Source organism: Adelges cooleyi, unplaced genomic scaffold (genome assembly GCF_023614345.1).
Source record: "Adelges cooleyi isolate 19-005CV unplaced genomic scaffold, UGA_ACOO_1.1 ACOO_flye_CR_arks_rails_tigmint_CR_PRNA_30, whole genome shotgun sequence".
In the NCBI taxonomy this organism is placed as follows: Eukaryota; Metazoa; Arthropoda; class Insecta; order Hemiptera; family Adelgidae; genus Adelges; species Adelges cooleyi.
In genome coordinates, this window is record NW_026095971.1 from 19,268,527 (window position 1) to 19,292,353 (window position 23,827).

Genomic DNA, 23,827 nt, shown 5'->3' on the forward strand with positions numbered 1-23,827 from the left:
AAAAATATGATACAATGACAGGACAACGTGAAAGAAGAGGGTGTCCAGTAACACTACTTCAACTAGATTTAATTACATAATTATAATTGTTTTGAATTCCTTAAAAAATTTGTTGATTGTTTTTTTTTTTAGTTATTGAGAAGGTCGCGAGACCAATTTCGTTTTAATCGACGAGGAGGATTGTTTGGAAGAGTAAGAGAAGAAATATTGGATATCAGTGGATTCGGGTGATTTATAGTGGTAGAGTGGAATTTTTTATAATGAGTGGATGCAAGAACAGGAATCGTAGGAATACTGAGGTCGTGATGGAGTGTACGATTACTTACATACCAAGGCGAGTTAGTTAGGAGACGGAGGTTAATTGATTGAAATGATTGAAATAAATTTAGATTTGAGGTTTTTGTCGATCCCCAAATTTGGATGCCGTAGGTCATTGCAGGACGAATAAGTTGTTTGTATAGGAGGATTTTATTATTAAGAGAAATGTTTGAACGGAGAAGATGTCTTAAGCTATGGAGTTTTAATTTAAGAGATAGTTTTTTAGTTTTGATGTGAGTAGCCCAGGTTAATCGCTTGTCAAGATGAATGCCTAAGTATTTAACAGAGTTTTCTATTGGGATTATATTATTGTTAAGAGTTAATGGAGGACTAACTTTGAGTCCTAAAGTGAATGTAATATGTGATGATTTATTTTCATTTACTTTAATTTTCCACTGATTAAACCAGGTTTCTAGCTCGTTAAGATGCATTTGCAGTTTATTAATGGCTGAATTAATATCTGGGTCGGAAGAAGTTATGCAGGTGTCATCTGCAAAAGTGGCTAAGTTAGTGATGTTTGAATGAGGTATGTCGGCAGTAAATAGATTATAAAGGGTAGGCGCGAGAATGCTACCTTGTGGATCATTGTACTTAACACTAATTTTCGAGTTGTATAATATATTATTTAACCTGTAATTTTAAATTATTAATCGTAGATTTGTAAGTTAAAACCAATTGTACAAACGTTTGTACTGAGCTCCTCGTTGTGTTTTAAGGCAGCATATTAAAAAAAATTAGTTGCAATAATTCAACTAATAATCATACACATGATGAAATAACTTGCCGACATAATAATATCAAATACAGTTCTTAAGAAGTGTGAAATTTCAATATTAATTTTTTTCTTTTTTTACCTCTTTTCGCTGGTTTGGACGCTTCGTTTTCAACGTTAAAATGATAATGTATAGTAATATTATCTTTTTTGTTCTGTGCAACTAAAAGAATATTTGTTTCATACATTGTTGTACATAATAATACTATTGACTTCTAAAATCTACATGTACCTACCTATATAAAAATGAAGTATGAAAAATCAAGTATCTTAATTTAGTTGTTTTAAGCTACACTCGTACACGATTTAATTGTAAATCTATTAATCGAAAATCATTGAATTCCATACGCATATTTTATCTCAGCCCAATAATTATAATAAGTACACAAAACAATTTTTGATAACAAGTACGATTAGTAAAAGCCTATTGCGATGTAGATTGTTTTCTTAATAACATCACGACCACTATCATTGGCGTTCAAATACACATAAAGCACCATTGCACTGTATATTGTGTCTTAAAAAATATCATTGTATACAGTTGAGGAACTGATATTCGTGAGTGTAACATGTGCAAACATTGCGACTTAATCACTCGACTTTGAAACGTGCCCAGCTAAATTTAACACAATCGGCCAAAAGTCAAAATAAAAACAAATATTAGTCTGACGCTATGATCAATGTTGTGGAGACAAGGTACCTACCAATAATAATTATTTATGAAAAATTCTCTGAAATAAACTTCATATTTTACAACAATTAAATAGATACACAAAATTAAAATTTCGACCAACAAACAAAGTAGATACTTCACTCAAGTTTTTACCTAAGAGCACTCTGCACTTGACTCGGTCATTTGGATTAACCGCATAATTAGCAAATGATATCTAAAGTGGTATTTATAATGTACCGGGATGGACGGATGAAAGTTTTTAAAATGTATTTTGTGTTTTTTAAACACCAATACCAATTTCACCAGTGACTTGGAGTTTACTCGAATACTATTTGATAATACAGACCGACTATCAGGAAAACAACTCTAACATATGTGTGAATTAATTATACACGTTCTTATCAGACTGTGATTGGTATGATACATGCATTCCATCCCATCCGTTTTTCTTGGAATTGACTTTCTAGTAGGTTTTAATGTCTAGTTGTTTTCGGTAATAGTTTGACGACAAATAGAAAATCAAAACCTAAAAGGATTTACATAACTATTATCGTTACGTTTTTAGTTTTCTAAATTCTTAAAATATACCTACTCTTTACCGTAGTAAAATCTACAGTATAACATACAGTTTTCATTCAGGCTATTGAAATCTAAAGTCTAAACATGTACATTTATTGTTAATTAATTTACAAGTTAATTGTTTAGGCTGTTTAAATAAAAAAAAATTCTATCAGCGATAATAAAAACAGACGAGTTGGTTAAAAACACAGTCACCTCTAAAAAAAATACAACTTATTTTTATCCCAGTTAAGTACATTAAAAAACAAATGAATTTTTTTTTGTCCTTCATTTATAATATATACAAAATATACAAGTTTAGTACAATCAGTATATGTGATGACATAAGTGATTAATAGACAATGAAATCATAAGAAAGAGAAGCCACCACTTCCTTTTTAGCCTTTTGGGAGGTTAGTCGGGCATATTTGGTAGTGAAAGATTATGACGATTTTCTAAGGAATTGTGATAACGGGGGTATAGTTGTTTGGCAACCTGGAAGAAAGTTTTGAGACAGTTTTTCAAGTAGTTTTTATACTTTTTACTTTGTATTTTGTTTTGAATTATATTTGAGAACCAATTTTACACTATTTGGTGGTGGTTTAATACATGTTTTTTTTTTTTTTAAAAAGTAAATGTCGAATATGACCCTATGTGGGATACATTTAACTCCGTGAGAAAAACGTAGTACAAAGTTGTCGTAGAAACTAAACACACACATTACCATAATGATAGCGTTAGATCAATATCGCTGAAACGTTTTGAGTTTTATTGTAAACATTTTTTCATCGTTAAATTATGGGAATTCACCTTAAATCGCCTTCAAAACGAACAGCTGTGTGGTAAAAACGGAGCCTTGCCTTGACACAAACGAATGCAAATATTAAGTAACAGCAATACTATTACTTCTTATTCCTTATATTATTTTTGTACTTAGAATGTATCAACACATAAACAGCGGCTGTGTTTATTTATGGTCATACGCCTATAAGTACAAATAGTAAAAACTATTAAACAAATTGTCACGATGACTAGACAATGCTTATCTAAACAACAAAAATTATTTAACTTTTATTGCTTGAGTTTCCACCAATCTGCAGGGCATTTAACTCGTCGGCTAGAAAGTTGCTCGTTGCTCATGTATTATCGTTTTCGGACACATTAATACGATTGCATAATTTTTAATAAATAAAACAAACAAACGTCTAACCGTCCAACGTTAGTTTCTTCAGCGTGGTTACCGGTTGTGGTGTGTGCCATGTCGTTATGGTCAACTTTTTTCTCTAGACCAAAATCCTAATGAAATATGAGACGCGTTTTGCACGCATGTGATGACGACGATGATAAAATACCATCGTTACGTGATATACGGCCCGAGGCCAAGACCATATTGTGGATTTTATACTTTGTCAAAAACAAGAGTATCATATTTGCACTTTTTCTACCGTTATCGCCCTCCGTGGTCCTTTGCTGGGTTATAAGTATTTGGTGTGTTCATTACTCTACAAGCCGACAAAATTATTTGTATCATTATTAGCTCCCCCGCCTACCCTGTCGCCAGAATAGTTCTATAATATATTAATATGCTTTACAATAATTGTACTGACGGCGCTGGATTCAAAGTGCAAACGAGGATGTGCGCAAGAATAACAATACATATGTATTATCCACGAGTAATAATAATATCATCGACATTCGATGTCCGTACAGTAGTGACTATAGTGTGCTAAACCGGAGGTGGTCCGTGTAAAAAAACAAGAATGCCTCTTACTCGAGGCGATTAAAACAAAACACAACTGTAAAATTAATTTTTTTTTATGATTATTGTTATTCAATTGTCCCCGACGATCCGACGGTCACATTCCACGATCGATCATCATCGACGTTTTACCTAAACTTACTAAAAAAAAAAAAAGTTTAACTGCACAATATAATGTTATTCTCCAAAGATTATCACCACCACCGCCGCCCACGTATACAGTAATAACACAGCAGCTATAAAACAATATTATGGTAAGTTTTATTATTGTATTGTGTTCAAAACGACGGTGTCAACTTAAAAATAAACGTTATCTCACAGTTGGTCTTGCGAGCGGGAAGGTCAATGCGGAATGGATTTAAAAAAAAAAAAAACATGTGTCATAACTCATAAAACGCTATTCACAGTATGACGTCCTCGAAGACTGCACCGAGAGATATATTACGGCTAATAATAATGTACGTTCATAATAAGGAATATTATTATGTGTGTTACTGCGGCAATTATTCAGAAACATCTCGTCCTCTACCGGTTCGGTAATAAAACTACAATTAATGATAAATGATGGGTTAATCGTTTTGGTAAAAAAAAAAAAAAATAAGCTGCACTTCTACTTAGGCCAAAAGTCACACTCGAACAATAACTACCGTTGCTTGATGAAACGATATGCGACAGTAAATGTATAAATTTAATTAGTTGGAAAGTGATTGTAGATTGAATTTGGGGTATAATGCAAATAAACATTTTAATGTTGGTTTTTAAGAAATTATAAATAATAAAATATGTATTTACTATAGTCAAAATCCTAAGTGAATTTTCAAGTTACAAGAGTATAGTGTATGGTCTTACTACTATGGTTTTAGTCTCCTTTACTCGAAGTACACAATCTATAGCTCTAGGCACAATAAGAATATAAGGTAAGAGAAAAATGAAACCACTATTGTTGAAAACGTTTTTATCTCTATGTAAGGCATCTTATTAAAATTATAATTTGAGTATGCCTAAACCTAGACAAATAAAATATGAGCTGATCGATTGTGGTGTGAAAGTTGTGTAAGTAATATATTTAGTAATTAGGAGAGTAAGTTACAACATGTAGGGAATCTAAATTTGACAACAAATTTGGTAAATAAAAAAAGACTTGTTAAATTAATTTTTAAGCCAACTGTAATTTCCAATTACCTATTAACATTTGTTTGTAGTTAGTAATTTTGGATAGTACCCCAAAGAATGGGTTTGGAAAATTTAGAAGCGGACATTTGGTCACGGTTAATGTAGATTACCAAACATGGAAACTATTTTGAGTCCTCTGTGCATGAGGTCGAACAGTCAACTTGAGTATTTTTCACCATACTCTTTATGTAAATGGATTAACAACATTTTAGTAATTTGAACATCACGTTATGTGACCAAGACCTACTTTAAAAATGGATTTCCTGTATAACGTTAAATATATTGATGGACAAATATATATTATTAATTAGGTATATATTTTACTCTGATACTTATCAGCCAAATTTATTTTTAAGCAAGTGGCGATAATAATTAATAGATAAATTAAGAATACAAAAACTATATAATTTTCATACTTATTACCGCGACATTGCTCCAGGCTTGAAATAGTTGAAATATTTAGCAAGTCGATAACAAATTTTAAATTGACATACACAGCAATTATGTATACAATGGTATGCAATTGTTGTCCAAACAAGTGATTTTTTAAATAAAGTTATAGTTCAAACGTTATTACAGAAAAATCTAGAACAATTAGTCTGCAATGCTACAATCTGAATATGGCTCAATTAGTTTCTAGTTAATTTTCTATTATTATATGTGATTTAAATATTATTTTCGACTAATTTTAAATTAAAATAATTATTTCCCTTATCAATGTTATTCACTGCGAGAAAACGACTATCTTATTTTTATTATGGCTCGCCAAAAAACTAAAAAAAAAACCATACAACCAATACCATTACCTAATCATCCTAATTTTATAATGTACATCAGAAGCCTCTGCTATGTTTATATTATTTTATATTTTCATCGGTGTAAAGATATAGTGTGTTATATATAAAAGTAAGTTAATAGTAGTTGTACGTGCCTTGTTGCCTTAACGGGAACATATAATAATTTATGGCCGTTTGCACTAACCAGTACATAACCAAAGTACACACGATACAATTTAAGGGTAGTTTAACAATATTGTAACTCCATAGTTGAACCATATGACTAAACCATACGGTATACCTACATACATTTTAAGTATAGTATGTGGTCAACGGTCACATTTAGTGTTTTATATTTGAGGTTACATAAATCTTAACTTTACATTGGTTTAACTTAAACTTTACTTGGTGATATTACAGTAAATGTGTGCACTGACCGTATGGATATTTAATTATTTTTTTAACGGACATAAGTCCAAATTACAATACTCAACGATAACAACGATGAGTTACATCAAAATTACAAATATTTATAAAAACAAATTTTTTGAAGTAATGTTATAAAATAGTTATTGGTATAGGAAAATTAAGAAAAAGGAAACAAACAAAAGAATTATATAAATATAATTACATAATGTGTTAACAGCCGATTGCAATATACTTATAGGAATCATTTTTAGAAAATAATGTAATGTAAAAAAGGTTTTTGATTCGCATTTTGTGAGGATTTATTATAATAATTATTAGACTAACATGGGAGAAATCGTCAATATCATTAATTAACAACTTCTTAAGCAATGTGGTAAAAGGATAATGTCTCATGTCTTGAAAAATTTGTTTAATTTAATATTCAAAGAATATATATTCATAACCAGTGAGATTGTCTGGTAATATTATGTTACATTTACACGAAATATACCGAAGTACTCTGTTTTGTATTACTTCAATTTGGTTACTATGACTTAATATAGTTCTTTTTCCCCAAACGAGACGAACGTAGTCAAGACGAGGTCTAATAAGAGAGGAATAGAGTCATTTAAACGTAATTTATTCATTAAAATTAAAATATTTAAATGTATATAGGGCACTATATACAGTGTATATGTTGCTATGTTCATCGACAAACAGTGTGATAACGGTGTGTTATCAGTGATAACTTATCACAGGAAAAGGAAACATGTCTGCTTACGTCAAGTTGGACGATTAAATCGGTGGCCGAGATCCACAATATGGTAGGTATATCCTATCAGTTTGGGCAGCGGAAATCAAACTACATGAAAACAACATAATTTAATTTTAGAAAATTCTATTTTGGTTAAACAACAATTATCGAGTAAACTATATTTTTATTTTTTAAGATTCAATCAATTGTCAACATCTAAAATTTAAAATCCGAAAACCTCTTTCTACAGAATTTAAGTCTGAATCTTTTCAAAGCGAAACATGTATAACATAATAATTTGAAATTTGTATACCAATTATTACTTTATTTATTTACGGATTCAAAATTTATTAAGATTCAACTGTTAGTCAAATTACATAAAATCAATCAATAACATATAACTAAATACAATTTGTATGATATTATATTTTTATTTAATTAAATAAATAGAAAATATACATAAGTTTTATAAAAGTAGCTTTTTTTTTTAATTTTAGTAACGTCTATGTATGAAAAAAAATTCAATCAATATTTATTGACCAACTTGTGTTAAATTTAAACTTTGTTGTGTACTCCTTAAATGCAGATGTTATCGGTAAAAAACTTAAAAAATATTTTGTTTTCAAATGATTAATGATAAATTATTTAATCAAATACAAATTGACAAAATTACATCAAATTTTGTACAACATACTCGCCATTAGGTAAACACATTGAAAAACGCGCTTTAGTGTAAACGTTTAAATAAAAGGCAAATGTCACATAAGGATACAATATTATTACAACATATTGTTACAAAAAAGTAGTGTTTATAGACAAATATTTTGTTATAATAATATCAAACATAATTTTCTAAAATAATAATAATTTATTACAATAATTCCCGAAACATTAACGTTACTGCGTAGTTTAAAACCGATTAAATTATAATTTACCAACAATATTCTGGTTTCGGATGTGATAGAAGACAACCGTCTACTATCATCTTCTATTTATGACCGTAGAGAAATGTAGCTTTTTATTTACAACCTTAAACGCGGTGGTGTGTTTCACTTGAAACCGGGCGTTCGATAGCTGTTGTATAGATGTTTTTTTTTTTAATCGGAAACACCGTGCTCATCTCTTATAGGCACATAAGATAATATGAGAACTAATCTGTTGCGCAACCGTGGCAAAAACGAATTTCCAAGTTATAATCCATTTCCGCTAAAAATCGAAAGTGAATTAGCTGTTATTAACGCAGAAACCAAATGTCGCGCGTTACCAGTGGGGGATCATTATAAAAAAAGTATTACCGAAATGTCGCTTTAATAAATTTAAGTAATACCCAAGGTGTGTAACTATGACATCCCGTTCGACGCACAACTGGCAATATATGATCTATAATAATTAATAGCTTGACCGGGTTTGGAACGAGGCCACGGTTTATCCCGAGGGGGCCAAAATACTATATTATGTCAGACACGGGATTGGAGTGACTTTCTCGGTAAAAGCGTGAAAAGGTATACCGAATAAAAGAACCGATGCAACCGGTCTCCGACACTATAACTGTTACAGCCCAGTACTGTTGTATATTGTGTGTGTGTGTGTGTTACACATATCCCTCTCGATGATAACAACGTCAACGAGAATAATAAAGTAGATTCGATCGATGATGACGTAATACGAGGAGTTTGCAAAAAAAATACACCTATAGGTCCACCTACTATATTCGTATTATGATCCATAGCAGACTGTAACACTCCTTTATTGTCGGTATCAATTAATAATACCGATCGGCCGAATGAGTTTCCCCGCCACGATACAAGTGATTGCAAACGGGTACGCAGCATATTGTGTACTCTATAGGTACTACACTATACTTATAAGTATATATACCTGTAACGTGTGTCGTATCCCGCGGCAGGTTGTTGCGCCCTGGGCCCAGGAAGCGGCTTCGTGCGACGAGAAATCGCTCTTCTGTTCGGGCACAACAACAACCGACCGGTTAGTTCCAAAAAATAAGCCAACTCACCGTTTTAATGTTTCGTTTATTTGTTTTACGGCCAAAACGAAATTATTCATAGGTATAATAATAATATACGCGACGACGTTACGTCTCGACGATTTTCCATAATGCCGTCAAGTTCAAGGATGGGCACCGAAACGCTGCTGCCAGACTATAATAATAATAATAATAACCGTATTTAAGTAATGTCAATCACAGGGTAAACGCAGTTTTTCTGGAAACCGGCGGCAACGGTGAGTGATTTTCTCGAAAAGGATATGCGGCAAGTCGGAACGCCGCTCGATTACCTACACCTACTAACATTCAAACCGAATGGGTGTACATTATTTGTTTTTTGTTTTCACGGTGAAATTTAGCTTCGATACGGAGCTGAGATACTATTGTTTTTACATTTATTAGTCAAATCGCCTTAACCCTGAACCGATTTCGTTCAATTAATTCCAAATTTATGGGGAAACTTTTTCTTTAATTCGGGCATAGTTCTGGCACTAAAGGTCTGAAAACTAAACTGAAAGTAAAACTATAACGGGGCTATAACGTAGACAATAGTCTCAAAAAAATATGCAGTTAAACTTTTTTTTTTATTATTAACTGACTTTTGCCTTTTGGTTTGCGTCACATTAAAACTACTATAGCCTGTCATGTGACCGTTAATGCTACAAACAAAATTTCAAGCACATTGTTGCCTTTACAATGATTTATATCGATATTTTATATTAATACCGACTATTCCGTTTTACTTAAGAATAATTTCATAACTCTCGGTTATAATAATTCTTACAGCCTTGTGACTATAATATTATACCGACCTCACTGCTGTGCTAGATTTGTTATTATTAGATATAATTACTATTATTCATTATTTTATTGAATAAAATTATTAAAAAATTGAAATATAACATATTTCTTACCAAAAATGTGTCATTCCATTATCTTATCTTGCCGGCCAGTTATTAATGGACAAGTATGTTATATTATCACTTTATAACAAAAACAACAATCACGAACAAAAAACAAAATAAAACATATTTTTATAATTACTTATTTTAACTTTTTTGTAGGGTAATTTGTATTCGTCTTAAATATAAATTGCGATGAAGTGGGGGACAGACAGGTGGAGCGAGTCCCTTTAGCAAAAACAGATACCAAAGCAACTACTTCAGTCTCCCTTCGCTCTTGCAGAATTGCCAGTTAAGAGACGATTCGTATCGAGTTATTTCCCAATCGGCCGTCTGACCGACTGTTATGTGGGCTTTGCAAATTTGTCCAGTGGATGTAACCATAATATAATATTATAAATTCTCAAAGATTTTATTACTCACAGACAAAATATCAATATTATTTATAATTGATACTTATCGATAACTATCATATTTTATTGTTGATATTATTATACGAAGTGAAAGTGTCGATACTTATACCATCAGGATTTACGACAGTTCCTGAAACGTTATTGTTTTACTGCATATTATATTATTGTAATTATGCCCCTCGGATGGTCGCCGGGCACAACACCGCGTAATGGTGCTGCTCGCATAGTCGGAAACCAGATTAGATTTCGATTCGTGACATTTTGTATACATTATTATTACTATTATCGTACGAAAGAAAGTCCTTGTCCACATATGTTATATCTTCGCAGGTTTATGCCCATATGTGTTGCGCAACCGACGTACAAAAAGGAAATGTGACTGCCGCGGCGACCTTCTTGTACGTTTTTAATTTACGTCCTCACCATATTATACAAGTGCACATAGGTTATATTAATATAATATACTATTATATTTATTTATTCGGTTTCCAAGACTAGTCCACTGACAACTTACCTGCGCCGCTATTGTACTTTTACTCGTCGAGTTTAACAAAAACCGAAACTCCACACTGCACCGGATACGCCTGAGATGGGAACTACCGGGAAAAGCCACTGTTGCATTGCATAACGCTGTGCACGAGGATTATAAGTTGCTTATGAACACATACATACCGCTATATTATGCTCCACAGTCAACGAACTCCTCGGGGCTGTTTAGATAGTGTGTTGTCAACATAGAAAACACCGAGGAGAATATTCAGATCACAAAGGAGTGGAATTTTCAGTTTGACCATAGCCAAGAAAAATTGTAATTTATTACCTGCTCCCATAATTTACTCTAATTTGGTATCTAATTTAGATTATTGTTCAGTGGTGTGGTCACCTTTTTTAGATGGTCAAAAAAAGTCATTGGAAAGTGCCCAGCAGAAGTTTTTATGCTTCCTGTTTTAATTGCAACCTCATTCCTCCTACAGTTTATCCTTGGTTCTTCAAATCTTGACCCCCTTGAAAAGCGAGGAGCTAAACTAGATTTACACTTTTTATATAATATACCTAAATGTTGATTGTCCGGAATTTTTTCATAAATTAAATTTCCATGTTTCACCTCGTTTTACTAGATCTAATCCTACTTTTCATATAGTTCGTCGCAGATCAAATTATGCTAACTATACCCCGTGTCTAATCACTTAATGCGTTTTGCAAATTTGTTACATATTGATATTTTTATAATTGAATCGATTTTAGCATTTAAGCACCATTAATATACATTACGATAATAGTACAATTTGTTACTAATTATTCTAATTTCCAAGGCATCTTAATTACCTCTGTATTTATTTTACCTTATGTTATTGTTTATTTTTGTGCAACTGTGCATCGATCACCATATAGTAGTGTATACTTTATTGGGCTAGTACCAGTAAATTAAAATACATCAATTCAATAGAGAAGATACAGAAATTGTCAAGTATTATTTGAGTTATAACTACATTTTTGTCATGTAATGCTAGTATTTTAAAATTTAAATATAACAATACAACTACTATATGAAACGTTTGAGTATTGCCTCTCATGTTTGTTCGACTATTGTGTTATAAGTAAAAACCGAAGAGTATGTAATTGAAACTGAATAACTAAAAAAAAATTCATTGAAAAACATATATTTTGCACCTGACTAACTACAACAAAATAAATCAATTTTTTTAATAGACACATCATACGGCAGACTTTTGTTTTTTCTTTTTTTACATGACTTTTTTCTAGCACAAACGATCATCATTCATCGATGGCTATACGGCTGGAACGAGTTTGACTAATAAAAAAGTATGTTATAGAGACAAGCAAGATCTAGTGACCTCCATCGCACTACCCTGAACTAAACGGTAACGTCGAGAAAATTGCATACACGTGACTACTAACAACTGTTGGAACACAAAAATGGATTGGGGCCAGACAGGGAAGAAGCCGACACGTTCACAATAAAAAATACATGTCAGCAGACAGTTGGCAAATAAAAATTAACCCGTTCAAATAGTAGCAACTGAATTAAAAAAAAAAATTATGACTAGACTAAACTTTAATAACATTTAAAATTAATAACCCATAACTGGCTATCGACCAGTTGACTCTTACAGCAAATTACAGTTAATAAAATATGTAAGCTACTATTTAAGTTTTAAAAGTTGACAGAGCTCTGTAAAATATTTAAAAAAGTAAATATTTAGTAATTCCATGTAAAATACATGAAGGTACAGAAAAACTGAAAAAAACAATAGCTATACAAACAGTAATCTATGAATTTGTATTACCTATTTAATGTATTATTCGTGAAAATATATGTTTATGTATCCTACAAATACAGGATTTATACTTTTTATAATTATTATAGTACTGATTACATTTTCTAAGGTTTGACAAAACACAAATTCATTTCGGTCGGTCTCGTGTACCTACTTATAAGTAGCTTTAGGCCCTTTTTTACATTTTCCCAGTAAAAATATTACATACACGAGCATTTATTTTACATTAGAATATGAACTACAGATAAACATCAAGAACATATCGACTGGCAACAATACTTTGTCAACAGAATGTCTTTATCGATGGATTTTGCTTGACGTTTACTATTATAAAATACAAAATAGGAGCCTCGATATTAACTAATGAAACAATTGTGGTAAATAAATACAACTGTTCCAGCTGTTGAACAAATACTCAGCTATGGTCGTACAGATCGTGTATATATATCACTGTAATTGTGTACAATCACTGTAATAAGTGTAAAACAAAATCCGTATGAACGGATATACGCCGTCAATGTTTGTACAACGTCTTTTCACGGCCGTTTGGTTTTGTCTTATTCCATTAGACACGCTTCCCAAGCCATATAAGTGGACGGTGATTTTTACAACACTTGAATATAACATTAGGCGTACGAGATTCAAAACGACACTTGTTTACTTTTCAAAATCATAAACCCTTTGCTTTATCTCGAGTTCTCTCTAGATTTCTACGCGGTTCCCTTTAATATATTTATTACCGTTATATGCATATCACTTGGTAATAATTGGGCATAATATAATGTTGTTACGCGTACGATGGAACGAACACAATCTCCAGCAGACTTAAGACGCGTCTTCGTCGAGCTCTCCTCCCAACAGTGAAAGTATAATCTCTACTTATTGCATACACACACACACACAAACGGATTATCCCCGCGTGCTATTCGGGTTTGCGGCACACACTTTATTATTAATGATAACGATTACTATGATAATCATAGCCCGTTTTACTGTTACGGCCGGCGATTCAACACACAACACACACCGGTTGCTTTTATTGCCAAACATTTATAAATCACACGCGTTTTTACCGCATAATACAGGTAAGACGACACTGACGTGCTCCGTGTCATCCTTAGGTCGAAACGTTTACAGTTAATCGGACTCGTTACATGTTATTATACTTATGCAAAATGCATTTCCTCCGTTTAGCGCATTCCTCGTTAAAGTTTTCCGCGCGTTCTACCTACGGCTGTACTATAAGCTGTTGTCGATAGTCTATTCTTGTTGACCCAAACCGAAGAATGCGCGTCAAACCGGAATGAACGTCTCAAGCTGTACGTGCCGAACACGTGAACCGAATGCTAATATAATATTATACATCTGAACACTTATAGCCAAGAGGTTTAATATTTAGGTATGCTCGGGTCATCACGGCGTCGGCGTCCCTGAGTCAGTGTAATTGTTCCCGGAACGTCGATGGGAAAAAAACACACACGAATTCGGGAAGCCAATGTCGGGTGCCAAGATCGTCCAACGAAAATGACTCATACTCGATGAAAAAAAATAATAAAAAAGCATTTTAAAACCGTCGTTTTATATTATATGTCAGAACTCTGCAGACAGAAAAAAATAACAACAATAAGCTTGATAGTATAAAAAAAAAACATTGAAAAATAATCGTTCATGATTACTTTTTCTACGTCATATATTATCAAGACAGGAAGTAAATACTATCTATTTTGAATTTTGAACATGTTGTCATATTAGCCTATACGTAGGCTTGACTGTGGAAACAAATGCTGGGCTACACGAAACACATCATTGATTCCATAAACCAACATTTGAGCAACACTGTTAACGGAATCAATAAAATTCTGTGCAACGTAGCACAAACGAGTATAATAAATATCATAATGGATTTTTAAAACATAAATAATAATATTACAATTATTTTGACACCCTTCCACAAATGAACATACTTATACGAAATTTTAATAAATTATAACTTTGAAAAAATACTTTAATTAGTTTTCATCATACACCACAAACCAATGACCAACCTGACTACACCGTACTTCCGCGTCACTTGAATATTTTTTATTACGTTTATCCATAAAAAAAACTTGTATAGAATCTGTAGTGGCTATAATTTTTTTTTTTTTGAATTTTAACAATTTAACTTCCGGACAGATCAATTAATCTTGTCACGCCATTGATGATTTTATCGAGTTGGCATAAGGGAATTTTCGTTATACTCACAGAATGTATAAATTGTATGGAATAACCCTAATTTATACCTGACCAGACAGTAGTGACACAGAATAGATTAAATATTATATTTAATCTATTCTATAGTAATGAAAAGACAACTTCCGTCTAGTTGTTATTTTAAAAATTCACATACATTTCTCGAAATAATATTTTATAATAATTAATAGATTATACCAATTAATAAAACCATAAATTCAACAGAGGAGTTGGCCACCTTGAAGTTTGAAACTTATGTTTTTTTTTTTTACTAATTGATTCGCGCAATTCAAACTAGGTATTTTAATAAATACCTATAAGCGAGGTCCAAATCAACATTTTACTGATAGTTAAAATGTATATTAAAGGGGTAATTTAAAGGGATTGATAGCAAGTTGTACATTTAACAAAAAACGGCATATTATTTTCTTATGGCCTTGTTTACTAACTGTTTAAATGCGCGTTCATTAAATTTCTCAACGGTGGATTGTGTGAACTTCTGTAATGGACGGAAGTAAATGCAGTGAGCAATGCAACAGCAGGTGTACGCGTTTAATTACAGCCAAATTTTTAATTCTCTAAAAAAAACCCTTAAGGCACTTCTAAATCTGCGTATTTTTGGTCGAAAACAACTCATTGAAATTTTAACCGTACTTGGAAACGCGTAATCCGACAAAAGTTTTGAAAAAGATTTTTCAACACTTGCTTGATGCATCGATTGAAGTACATTTTTGATTTTCGTTTTTAATAATATCATTGTAAAGATGATTAAGACACTTTAATAATTGTAATTTTTCAAATAAAAATAAATAATTAACTAAAAAATGTTTAAAATTGTGCCTTGTAAAATGTTATGAATAATTCAAATGTTTTTTTCAAAACTTAAACCAGAGTATCCTTAGTCTTCAGGGACGTTACAATAATTAGAAACATGTTTTTGTACAAAAATATAGCCTATATGCGTTATAAATGTTGAAGATAAAATTAAATATCAAAAACCTTATATTGCTGTGACTATGAGTTTACAAGTTTTAGCTAAAGCCTAAACTTAAATGTTTTTTTGAAAAATTGCTTAGACAATGCGCAAAGTGCTACTGTAGAGGCCTTTTATTTATTTAACGTACTCTGTAAAATAACATTATTATGTTCAACCTCTCTTAAAATGAATACATATTTTGTAAAAACAACAAAAAATGTTATTTTTATAACGTTTTTATGAACTCACAATCTTGTTTACAGATAATTATAGTGTATATTCTGAATTATGCAAAATAGACAAAATATTTTATTCTCTAAAGTCCAAAATACATTTGTTTACCCCCGTTGAGCTGAAAAAAGCCAATAAATATATTATTATGCAAAAAAACGGTTATCAAGACAACTGATGCGATAGTATTAATGTTTGCGTTGATGTAATGATTTCATCATAATTTTTCGCCATATTTAAGCCTAGTGAAATAATAATAATTCTATATTAACCGAGAGATGGGCGTACGTAGATATTATAATTGGATAATTGTATCTATTGGTAAACGCATTTAGTTGAAGAACAAACATTTAATCGTTCACACGTATGTACATGTGCAGTCGACGTGACTGCGGTGATGATTATCAGAATAATAATAATTCATAGTGCACACACACCGAACATAATAAAATATAACGTGACATTATAATATAATATAATGTTTAAAATCAACACTACGGTTAATTCCCGCGAAAAAAACCCATTCGGCAGTGTGAATCGGCCACTATAATAATCTTTATCACACATAATAATAAACAATATCCTAAACGATACTCAATCGTTTGAATGTCGTGCCACAAGAGCATAATAATATTAGTATTTTTAGTAATATTGAGATTAGGGACTTTTGAAATATTGTGCATAAACTCACCCGACAACAGTTCGGTTCTGCCGTAATTGGCCATTTTCTCTGTTCGGCAACGCTGTTGGGTAGTATATAAACTCCTTTAGCGGTTCATTTTTTTTTTAAGAAAAACCAAAACGATGTTGCACGCGTTATTTTCCGTTAACACACACACATACACGCGGGCAACGTGCAATGAGACAATATAGGTAGAGGTTACACACCATAGAGCGGTCCAACGCCGGTCGTACAAAGCACTACTCGGCGGTCGCGTGTCACGTTAAACGCCGGCTTTCGGTTAGCGGTGTGTTGTTTCTTTTTTTTTTGTATTACCTCCCACCGAAACCGCGTGTCTCAGCAGCTGTTTGCAACAACCGCCGCGCTACCTATACACATATTATTTTTCCATTATAATAGTATATTATTTTTATTAATAATTCTTTTTTTAAATATGAACAACGATACTAAGAATATTAAATAATCTGTCCCCGCAACGCAATGGATTTCCTTCGGCGTGGAATTCGTTGACGACGGATTTAGGCTCTACCGACGATGGTCATCGGTCACGGATACTTGACCTCCACCATATTACACGGTCTTAAGCTACACATTATAATATAATAGTAATAATATTATGTACCTAGTTTAATTCGTAGTTGTATTCGTTTTATTCTTTGTTAGCTTCGGGAAACTGTTTTCCGCTTGAAACTCGGGTTTCAACCCATTATAACCAAACAAAAGATCAGAAGCAGTAAACATATTATGACAACTATACGTTTAGCGCAAGTCGCGGATTAAAAACGTTTTCAAGCCAGAATTTACACTGTTTGTTTACTCGACTTAACTGATTTTGAACTTGTAAAACGCAAAAAAGCCAGTACAGTAAGGTTGGGGCATTGCGGAGACGGGGCGTATTGGAACGGGAGAAGTCAAAAGGAATTTTCTAAACTGAAAGTGTTCCATACAAAGTAGGTAATAATTCGACTATTTTTTATGATAAATATTAATTATTGGAAATTTTGAGCATTGTTGTTGACTTTACTTATGTAAAAAAAAACGTTGTTTAGAATTATTTAGAAAAAATAGATAAAATTCAAAAAACTAAACTAAGCCTTTTCACATAAAATGCTTGTGATGTCTAAATTATTTTTTTAAAATCTTAAATGAAATACAAATAATAACCTTATTTTTTCATAGACTGAAACCAGAAACAGAAAAGGACAGTGTTACGAAAATGCAGCGTCAACGAGATATTCTGTAAAAGAGTACAGGTACTAAATCAAAGAAAAAAATCTACAGGATTGACTGCTAGCCCCTAACTGAACCGTTTCTTATACTTCACATGTAAAAGTTCTTGGTATCAGGATGTCGAAAAAATAATGGTTGGTTTACTAAACATTCTGTTTGGGTGGTCCGATAATATTTATTAGATATTAATAGCACATATCAAGCAATACTTTTCAACATTTTACAATAACACATAGTTTTAATAAAATGTCTGGTTAAACTCTAATAGCTTCGTATACAAGCGATAGCACTCTATAGCATTTTGCTCAACATGTCACTAGTATTAATAGACTAACATGTATTCAATTTTTGAGACTAATTTTTTTACAATCTGAATTAAAAAATTACAATAAAAAAGTATACGTTAACTAAATACTACTCATCAAGTTAAAAAATATTAATAGCCGCATTTAGTCTCAATGGGAGGGAAGCCCCACCCACGTGTTTGCTTTCCCTAAAAATAATGTATACAATCCTATTATTTTAGTCCAATTTATGTCATCGAAACCGTGTAAAGAAATACCAAGACTGCTAATGACTTGATTCTGTTACTTTAGATAGCCACTGACCACCCCTCATAACAAAATCTTGGATATGCCGCTGAGTTTGAAGGGTGGCAAAGTTTCCATTTAACTATCAATGATTTCCCGCCTTATAAAACGTATAATAAACTAAGTAATACAATATTTTAAAAAGAAACATTGTGGTGGCCTTAACGTAAATTATGCCGTTAAAAACAATTACCATTTAGTTGAAAATAAACACATTATGTATTATCATAAAACATAATGATAGCAGTATAGCACAGAGAGATGATAGTTAGTTTCATTGCTTTGATACTTCAGTTGATGTCAAACTATAATATATTATACAGATAAGAATACATTACATATATTCCGACAGCTTACATTGTTAATAACGACGAATGTAGAAAACCCACATTTCTTCAAACAAGGTTATCTTATTAAATATAATACAAGAAAGGAAGATCGTTATTACAAATTTAATCATTCAGACGTTGTTTGTTAATATTGACAAAAACATATTTACTGGATTATTTTTTGTATACAAGTTTTTTTGCTTTTTCATCCAAGTAAACGTGTTTTAACTATGTATAAAGTAGAATTAGAAACCCGTATTTTAGTTGGGCATTTTTTAAAAATAATAAGTATTATTTGATAGTTAAATAATTAAAAACATTCAAATAAAAATGTATTTAAAATAAATATTTGGAAAACTATTGGATGCACTAAAAATGTATACCTATTTAAAACAATTCACTATTTGTTATTTAATGAATAATAGCCCATGTCCACTACAGTACGGATGTGTTAGTTTTTAATTTTCTTTTTACCAACATGACAGAATTTGTGCACACCGGTACAATTTTACCCTAACAGCTCTGAGGAGTTTCCATTATCTTCGTGGCATCATACAGGAAAACATTATACAACCTTTACTAATCAACAGCCTCATCCTTACTAGGTTTAACAAGGTTGGGATTCTAAAAACATTAAAATTAGCGCTGCATTTATTTTTATTTTAACAAATCTCCCATAAAAAAATAAATGTAAGTATTTTGATAAGCACTAATTTTAAGATTTAATGGTTTTAGTATCCCAAGCACAGGATACTTAAAGCTGCCATTATGATTGTACCGAGCACGATGTATACATATTTTATTTTTTTAGACGCTAATTTTGGCGAAAAAATCGGTGTAAACTATTAGTAGACTAGACACTTGTAAGCAAACTATCGTGCGTTACTTGGGAAGCAGTGCTTAACATTTCCTGTGACTTCAACGGGGGTTTACTAGTATCTCCCCGCCACGCTTTTCACTTGAACCCAAACTACTGGTAAGTTCTAACATTTTATTCGAGTCATTTCAGAAATCACACTGTAAACGTACACCTCAAAGTTAAATAGCACACAATAAAGAATAGTAATATTTCCAAGTATAAATTGTTTTTTTTTCTTCAATTAATCAATTAAAACATGCGTGCGGTTTTATCGTCCCATAATTAACGTTGTGTGGATCATTTTTTATCTGCTCTTCGGTAGAGTTTTACAGATAATTAATAAAGGCCCATAATAATGATTTAAGTAGAGGGAACTATAACACAATACAAGATCATGATCAATGTTACCGGCTACTGTGGGAATTTGTTTTTAGTTATTCTCACCAATTTTTAATGTTACAAGAAAAAAATGACGTCAATCCAAGGGCATCGCGTTTTTTTGTACGTTTACAGGATAAACCCGTACACTAATGCGCATTAACTGAAGTCAATTAACGTGTATTAAATTAGTGACTGCGTATAAATGTAGTTTATCCGTCAATAGGCGCAATTTGAACTGTATAATTAACGTATATATTGATTTGTTTGAACACCGAGCTCTCTATGGAGGTGTAGTATCTTGGGAGTGTAAGGCGAAGATAAAGAAGAAGATTGATTTGTTTGAACATTGGAATATGAAAATATGAAAACAAATACTATATTATCTGGATTAATTATATACAATTATTATATATATTGGGAATTTCCAAAAATATAAAAATATTTCAAAATATCTTTCATATTAATATAGGCGTGATCGGGATTGAGGTGTCCTATTTCTGCTTCAAAAAGTAAACCGTTAATACATTTTTCGGCGACAACCATTTTTTCCGCATCCAAAGCCCTCAGTTTCATCGCCACATTTTTTCCAAAAACATCACAGCGGTCTTCTGTTAAGTTACGAGGACGTTTAAAATGATCCCGTACCGATTCCAACAATTCATTTGCTACGGTTTCATCTTTCCTTTTTGCTTTACCCGGTTTTGACGATGATGGTGTGGCCTCGTTATTGTCAGTTGTTTCACTTGAATATTGTTGATCGGCAATCAAAGATTCCTGAGCGTTGTCTCTCTGAAAACAAATAATTTTTATATGTTAATTTTTTTTATAAGCTAGTTTTTTATGCTAGAACATATTGCATTTATTTGCTCATAATATACCTAAATATTACAGCTTTTAAGTAAATACATGTATTTAAAAAAAAATATGATAGGGGTAATAACGGTCTAACATAACTTATGTAATAACCTTGGGCGTATATTGATTCCGCCGAAATAACCTTTTTACCTGTCAAAAATTTATCGATTGCGCCGGATATCCGGATATCGACTCCGCCTGACGTTTGTACATATTGATTCCGCCGCCTTTTTTTTTTTTTTAGTTGTCAATAGGTACAAATCCATAGGTCAAATATTATACACATTATTTTACAAAATGTATTTATAAAATGGTATAAAAACATATAATACGACAGGAAAAACAATAAATGATTAATAATAATAAGTAAAATATATAAAATTCGTTATAATACAATATAATACGTCATAAATTGTCATTTTTTTTATATAGTGCTTTGACGCTAGTTTTACATAGGTAGGTGAATCTATCAATTTTTTTTATTTGAATAGTAACAAATTTTTGTAATACATTTTTTTTTAATTTCATAATTTAATACAAAAAAACGGGACTATAATTTCTGAAGGATATAATACACAAAATAGTACAATGGAAAACTTAGAAAGAAGAAACCCAGGAAATACTTTGAACACCGCGAAGATTGTCCGAGAAAATTTTATGAATTATTTTAAACAGGAGGGAACAGTACCATGGTCCATGACAAGATGATCATGTAAATTAAATTAGGCTAAAATGAGTGAAGTTGTTCTAAATAGTTATAAGCTTTTATGTAATGTAAACCATAATGTGTTTTAACTTAATAAAAATAAAAACTTATATCTTATAACTTTTTATAATAACTTAACAAAAAAATTCATTACAAGGTACAAATATTTTACTAACCTCACAACTATTTTCGCCATTACTATCCAAGTTGGATGAAAATTCCCTGGGAGTGCATTGATCATGTAAGAAATTAAATAAATCGTAGTACCACAAATTGACATAGTATACATCATCAGCAGATGCGCCAGACTTTAAAGATTGTTCATGTCTTTTCTTTTCCTCTCTAACGTTGCTTCTCAAATTATTTATTTTCCGCACAACTACTGCTTTGTTCGCGTCTGGCTCAATTTCTCTCAGTTTTTCTATGAGCAATTTATAAGCAGCTTCTTTTTTGTCTCGATCATGGTACTCTTTGCTTTTGATTTGCCAAAGACACGGATGAGTTCTATGTATGTCGATAAAATCTTCAAGCACTTTTTTAATTGAATCTGGTGGCGCCATTTTCGCGTTTCCATGTACGTGGCAATACGCGAGCCACGCGACAACCGTCCAGTCCTGACACAGGACACTAGAAAACATGTTTTTAAAGAGATCCACTCAATAACTTATAGAATTTAATAAGTTTTTAAAATGTTAATTTTTTGCATTGTTTTTATATCATGTGATCTCGTTACTTTTAAGCTTATTAGAGTGTAAAAGTTATGACGGGAGGAGAAGTGCAGTTGTATAAAAATAATACTACATCCCACGTTTTCCGTCCTTAACTTTAATCTTTAAGAGGGCATCGCACCGGTGATTTTCAGTGGTAAAAACATGTTTAAGCACAATGAAAATAACTCGCTTAATTTTGGTTTTAGAGTAAAAGCACCCATTATAAAATTAAAAGAAAACGATATTCAGGAGGCAAGACGGTGCGTTTAAAAAAAAAAAAAATATTTTTTGAAAAGTTACAGTCATTTAAAAATGTTAAAATAGTCGTTATTTCTAAACTATGTATTGAGCGTTATACTTGGAATAATAAAAAAAACGCGCACCGTCTTGTCCTCCGGAATATTGTTCTCTTTTAATTTTATAATGGGTGCTTTTACTCTAAAACCAAAACTAGCGAGTTATTTTCAGTCTGCTTAAACATATAGAGATGAAAAAATATTTTTAAACCGCTTTCAAGGATGCTGTGATAGTCCAAAAAATAAATGAACTACCAAAATAGAGTCCTAGTTGTTGAACTAGTAATTACACATCACAGTTTAACCTTTAAATTAAGATTTTGTAAAAAATTGCCTATACTTTACTTCTTAAAAATGGGCGGTGCGACGCCCTCTTAATAACAATAAAGATAATTTTCCAAGACTGGTTATCGACCAGTCAACATTTTTGGTAAAATATTCTTAATTTAAAAAGTAATTACAATATATACGTTACAATTTTCTAACGAAATTGTACAGATTGAATTTGTTAAAACTATAAGTTTTAAATTGTCGCCAAGCCATAAATGTAAAAAAACTAAATTTACGACAGAACCGCTCATCAGCCAATAACATAATTTTAAAAACTTGATCTAAAAACATATTTTGGGGAGACAACTAATAAAAAGTTAAAACATATTTTAGCCGCAACTCGTACTTGATTTAAGGATTGGGCCGCAACTCACCAACGCCGTTTCAGTTAAGAGTCTCAAAACTTTAATACAATTCAAACAATATAGTTTTCTATATGTGGTTGAAAATATCCATAATTTTGTAGGTTTGGTTTAATAAACAAAGTATGTATATGAAATTACATGTTATTCAATTAATACATTAATTAAGCAAATAACAATATAAATGTCAGTAACATAATATATAATAATATTATGTAAAACAACTCTATTAGTTCCATATAAATGT

General features: G+C 31.6%; 2 protein-coding genes across 2 annotated transcripts in view; both read right to left on the reverse strand.

Moving 5' to 3' along the window:
* The window catches only part of LOC126839020 (uncharacterized), a 28,288-nt gene extending 11,091 nt beyond the window's left edge, over positions 1-17,197 (reverse strand). The window contains exon 1 of the mRNA XM_050573924.1: positions 16,942-17,197. Within this exon, the coding sequence (XP_050429881.1) occupies positions 16,942-16,975 (34 nt within the window). The 5' untranslated portion in view covers positions 16,976-17,197. The remainder of the gene's footprint in view (positions 1-16,941) is intronic.
* A 2,889-nt stretch (positions 17,198-20,086) lies between these two features.
* On the reverse strand, positions 20,087-22,467 carry LOC126837881 (uncharacterized). The gene is made up of 3 exons (XM_050571839.1): positions 22,059-22,467; positions 20,793-21,110; positions 20,087-20,098 (listed from the first exon to the last, which is right to left on the reverse strand). Exons 1-3 carry the CDS (start codon positions 22,440-22,442, stop codon positions 20,087-20,089), a joined length of 714 nt encoding a protein of 237 aa, XP_050427796.1. The 5' UTR covers positions 22,443-22,467.
* Positions 22,468-23,827: the final 1,360 nt, after the last annotated feature.